This window comes from Bidens hawaiensis, unplaced genomic scaffold (genome assembly GCF_021521415.1).
Source record: "Bidens hawaiensis isolate Kalapana, Puna unplaced genomic scaffold, B.hawaiensis_p1.1 tig00010900_1, whole genome shotgun sequence".
Lineage (NCBI taxonomy): Eukaryota > Viridiplantae > Streptophyta > Magnoliopsida > Asterales > Asteraceae > Bidens > Bidens hawaiensis.
In genome coordinates, this window is record NW_027491843.1 from 692,185 (window position 1) to 695,626 (window position 3,442).

The window sequence follows — 3,442 nt, forward strand, 5'->3', positions numbered from 1 at the left end:
ATGGGACAGGATTGTCAGAATGGCATGAAGCTTCTCATCAGAGTGAGGGAAAAAAATAAACTTACATAAGGACATGACATTTTGTTAAAAATGGATTAGATAGTAATATAGAAATATATTTAATATTTGTCATCATTGATATCAATTGTTGAGAGTTTCCAGCATTTGTTAGATTAATGTTACAAGATTTATTATATGTGTATAAAACAGACATCCAACAAATATTTCAGTTACAAATATATTCAAGTTTCAAAAAATATATGGCTTGTTGGTGTGTTTGAAAGGCGAGAAATTAGACTATCTTTGAAAATAAAGTAGTTGTGGTGTCTAAAAGTAATGAAAGATATGTTTTTAGGTTTTCTTAGGATAAAAATTAGATCACCTTTAGGACCTTAAACCGGATCGATTGGTGTATATTTTCCATTTACTTTGTTTCTACGTAAATGTTTTTGGCTCTAGCTTTTTGCTAGTTTGCCGGTTTACTAAAAGTTGTCGTTCGAGGAAAAAAACTAATACAATATTGTTGCAGGGTAATTAGATTAATATTTAACCACATAATCCACTAGTAACTGCAAATAGTTTACAATGCAAACCTAAATAATATAAAAAAATACATGTGTAATTGGTTTTACAATTAGCTTAGGTCCTCTGAGTATCTTGATATATTTGGAATATGCTTATTTAATCAACCTGTCAGCATATATCAGTTAATTAATTAGTATTAATAGTGTTGCAAACCCTACGAATTTCTCCTTGATTCCCAGTTTTTAACTCAATTTTACTCATCTTCACCATTGCTCTCGCGAACATCTTGTTGAATAATGTTGATTGATGCGATCTCCTAGCTTTAGTAAATCGTTGCGCATACTTTTGTGTCCGTGCATCGGTCCACAACATTGAATCAGTTTCAAGTACTCCTCGCCCGCTCCTTATGTTTTCGAAGAAAGAAGTATCAAAAGTGTTTACGCTATTTGTATCTAAGGCCACTCGCGTTGCTCCTTCACCACCAAGATGGGGAAGGAATGACTGGTCAATATCCGGGTCGGGTCCATTGGTATTGTTGTAGCTGTATAGCCTGTGAATGAATGTACTACAGGCAGCTGTCCCAGTTGTATGTCCTCCTGATATATACCCCAAAATATATATACAATTATTTTTGAACTAATTCATGTTTAGCTAACCAATTTTTGGGGTTAACTTACCAACTAGAATAACAAGATCTTTGACATTAAGACCTTTGCTAGCAAACACCTTGATTTGGTCATCCATGGATGCCTTTGGACCAGGTATGTTGCTTTCTGCCTCAGATTTCAATGAAACTAATCCGTCTCTGCGACCCGTTGGCACCGCCCAACCAGGCCCTCCAATCTAAAACGATTCAAAATTAGTAGAAACAATGCAACTATTAAACTTATCTAGCTAGCTAGCTAGCATCCATATAATGAATGAAACTAAGCATGTGTTAAGGGAGTGATTGAATAATGGAGTACCTGGACCACAGAATCACGAGTTGCGAGGGCAAGAATGTCAGCACAGGATACCACCCCGGGGCAGACGGTTTCCAACATGGACTTTGCAGCATCTATGACATCAAAGCCTCTCAAGCGCAAATTCGTTGCTGCAGTCTTCTCAGAAAAACTACCATCAATTAAAATAGATGCATCACAGCCATGAAAGAACATTTGTAGTAAACCAGATGCATATGACTTGTTGGAACGAATGGCAGACTGGACCACAGACTGCACAATGGCTTCCGCCTGTGGGCATGTAGTTTTGTAGAACCCAACTCGGGTGGAGCTTACCGCAAAGGCGGATAAAAGGAAAACTAACAAGGGTATTGTGATATGGGAATAAGCTTCCATTGCTTCAATGATTTGTGGAGTATGAAATCTGGGGATAACAGATTTTATAGAAAGTGATATGGGGGATGAACACATGTAGTGTTAATGGAATTAAATAAAGTCGGTCACAAGATGCAAAGGAAGGTGAAATCTACAAAATTTTGTAAATATCATAAAAACTTCAAGTTACCTAATCAAGGTACTTGTGACTTATAATGACTTATATGGGTATACATTTACTTTAGTTTCTATGAACTAACCTTAACACTTTCATATATGGGCACTTGTAGTTCATTACAGTAGCTGATGGTAGCATGAGAGTTGCAACGAACTTTGAGTTTGCCATTAATGAGTTGAGTTTGTCGTGACTAATTTGTGGCCATTACACTATTGTTTAGGACTGTAGTTACTCGCAATATATAGAAGAGATATTTCTGCCTTAAACTTAGTATGCTCGAGACATTTTAGAGTGTGCAAATTATTTAATTGTAATTCGGCCACTACCCGTGTTGACACCAACTCTAAAGTTGGTCTTACAGCCCCTAGTTGATGGCCCCTCGTTATATCGCAGTCTTTCCAGTGCATTACATTACTTCACATATTTTCGACCATATATCTTATATGCAGTTCAACATGCTTATCTATCACAATCTACAAGAATCTCTATTACATTAAAGGCACTTTGGCTCATGGGTTACAACTAACCTCTGGTCTCATAGCCTTATGATCTACTTGTGGGTGTAGTTGTGTGTTCTTGGGTGATAAATTGATATCTTGGTCTGCCAAAAGCTAGGCTTTAGTCTCTCTCTCAAGTGCTGAAGTTGAATATCGCGGAGTTGCTATTGTTGTTGCTAAGACATGTTTGATACGTAATCTTCTTCTTGAGCTTCATTGTCCTTTGCTTCAATCCACCTTTGTCTATTGTGACAACGCTAGGTACAATCAGTTTGTCCACTAACTCGGCATAAAATCAACGCGTCAAACATATTGAGATGGACATTCATTTTGTACGGGAAAAAGTGGTCAGAGTCAATTTCGTGTTCTTCATGTTTCATCAAGCTCTCCATATATGTTGACATCTTCACCAAGGGTTTTCCGTCATTACTATTTTAAAAAAACTTGTTCTTTCAATTTGACTTTTCGGCTTCCTCCATATAATTGTCATTCATTATCGTTACGAATCCAACTGATACCGACGGAATGCGCGTCTTTGCACGCCGCAATGCAACAATTTTGATAATTGGTTACCATTATTTTGAGAACCCATGTTAAAAGTTTGCATATCATATGTATGTCATTTAATCACCTCCACCAATGGTAATGGACCTGAAGTAGGCTTTGGAACCAGTTTAGTTCACGGACAGTGAAACTGAACTAGCTAGGCGACTATTACGTGTTTAACAAGATTGTTTTTAGTAATTAGATCCTTCCATGTGAATCTTTAATGCGATTAATGGTATGTTGAGTACTTGATGTCACTTTTTGTTGCCTAAAGTTCGGTTGCTAGCATTATTTTCTTTCTTGCTCTTGAGCTTTTAGATGTTAGTTCTTGAAAATCAAACAAAACATATTGATATTTTCTTTATTAAAAATTGTTCATT

At 36.5% G+C, this 3,442-nt stretch overlaps 1 protein-coding gene across 1 annotated transcript; it reads right to left on the bottom strand.

Annotated features, from left to right (window-relative positions):
* Nucleotides 1–560: 560 nt before the first annotated feature.
* LOC143536738 (peroxidase N1-like) lies at nucleotides 561–2,047 on the bottom strand. The gene is made up of 3 exons (XM_077030661.1): nucleotides 1,491–2,047; nucleotides 1,203–1,368; nucleotides 561–1,121 (listed from the first exon to the last, which is right to left on the bottom strand). Exons 1-3 carry the CDS (start codon nucleotides 1,935–1,937, stop codon nucleotides 712–714), a joined length of 1,023 nt encoding a protein of 340 aa, XP_076886776.1. The 5' UTR covers nucleotides 1,938–2,047; the 3' UTR covers nucleotides 561–711.
* Nucleotides 2,048–3,442: the final 1,395 nt, after the last annotated feature.

What these genes read in the sequence shown, in the direction of transcription:
- LOC143536738 (XM_077030661.1), bottom strand. Translation starts at nt 1,937, where the DNA reads ATGTGTTCATCCCCCATATCACTTTCTATAAAATCTGTTATCCCCAGA. An exon ending in CTCGTGATTCTGTGGTCCAG is followed by an intron (nt 1,369 to 1,490) that starts GTACTCCATTAT and finishes GAATCGTTTTAG; the next exon opens with ATTGGAGGGCCTGGTTGGGC. An exon ending in AGATCTTGTTATTCTAGTTG is followed by an intron (nt 1,122 to 1,202) that starts GTAAGTTAACCC and finishes GGTATATATCAG; the next exon opens with GAGGACATACAACTGGGACA.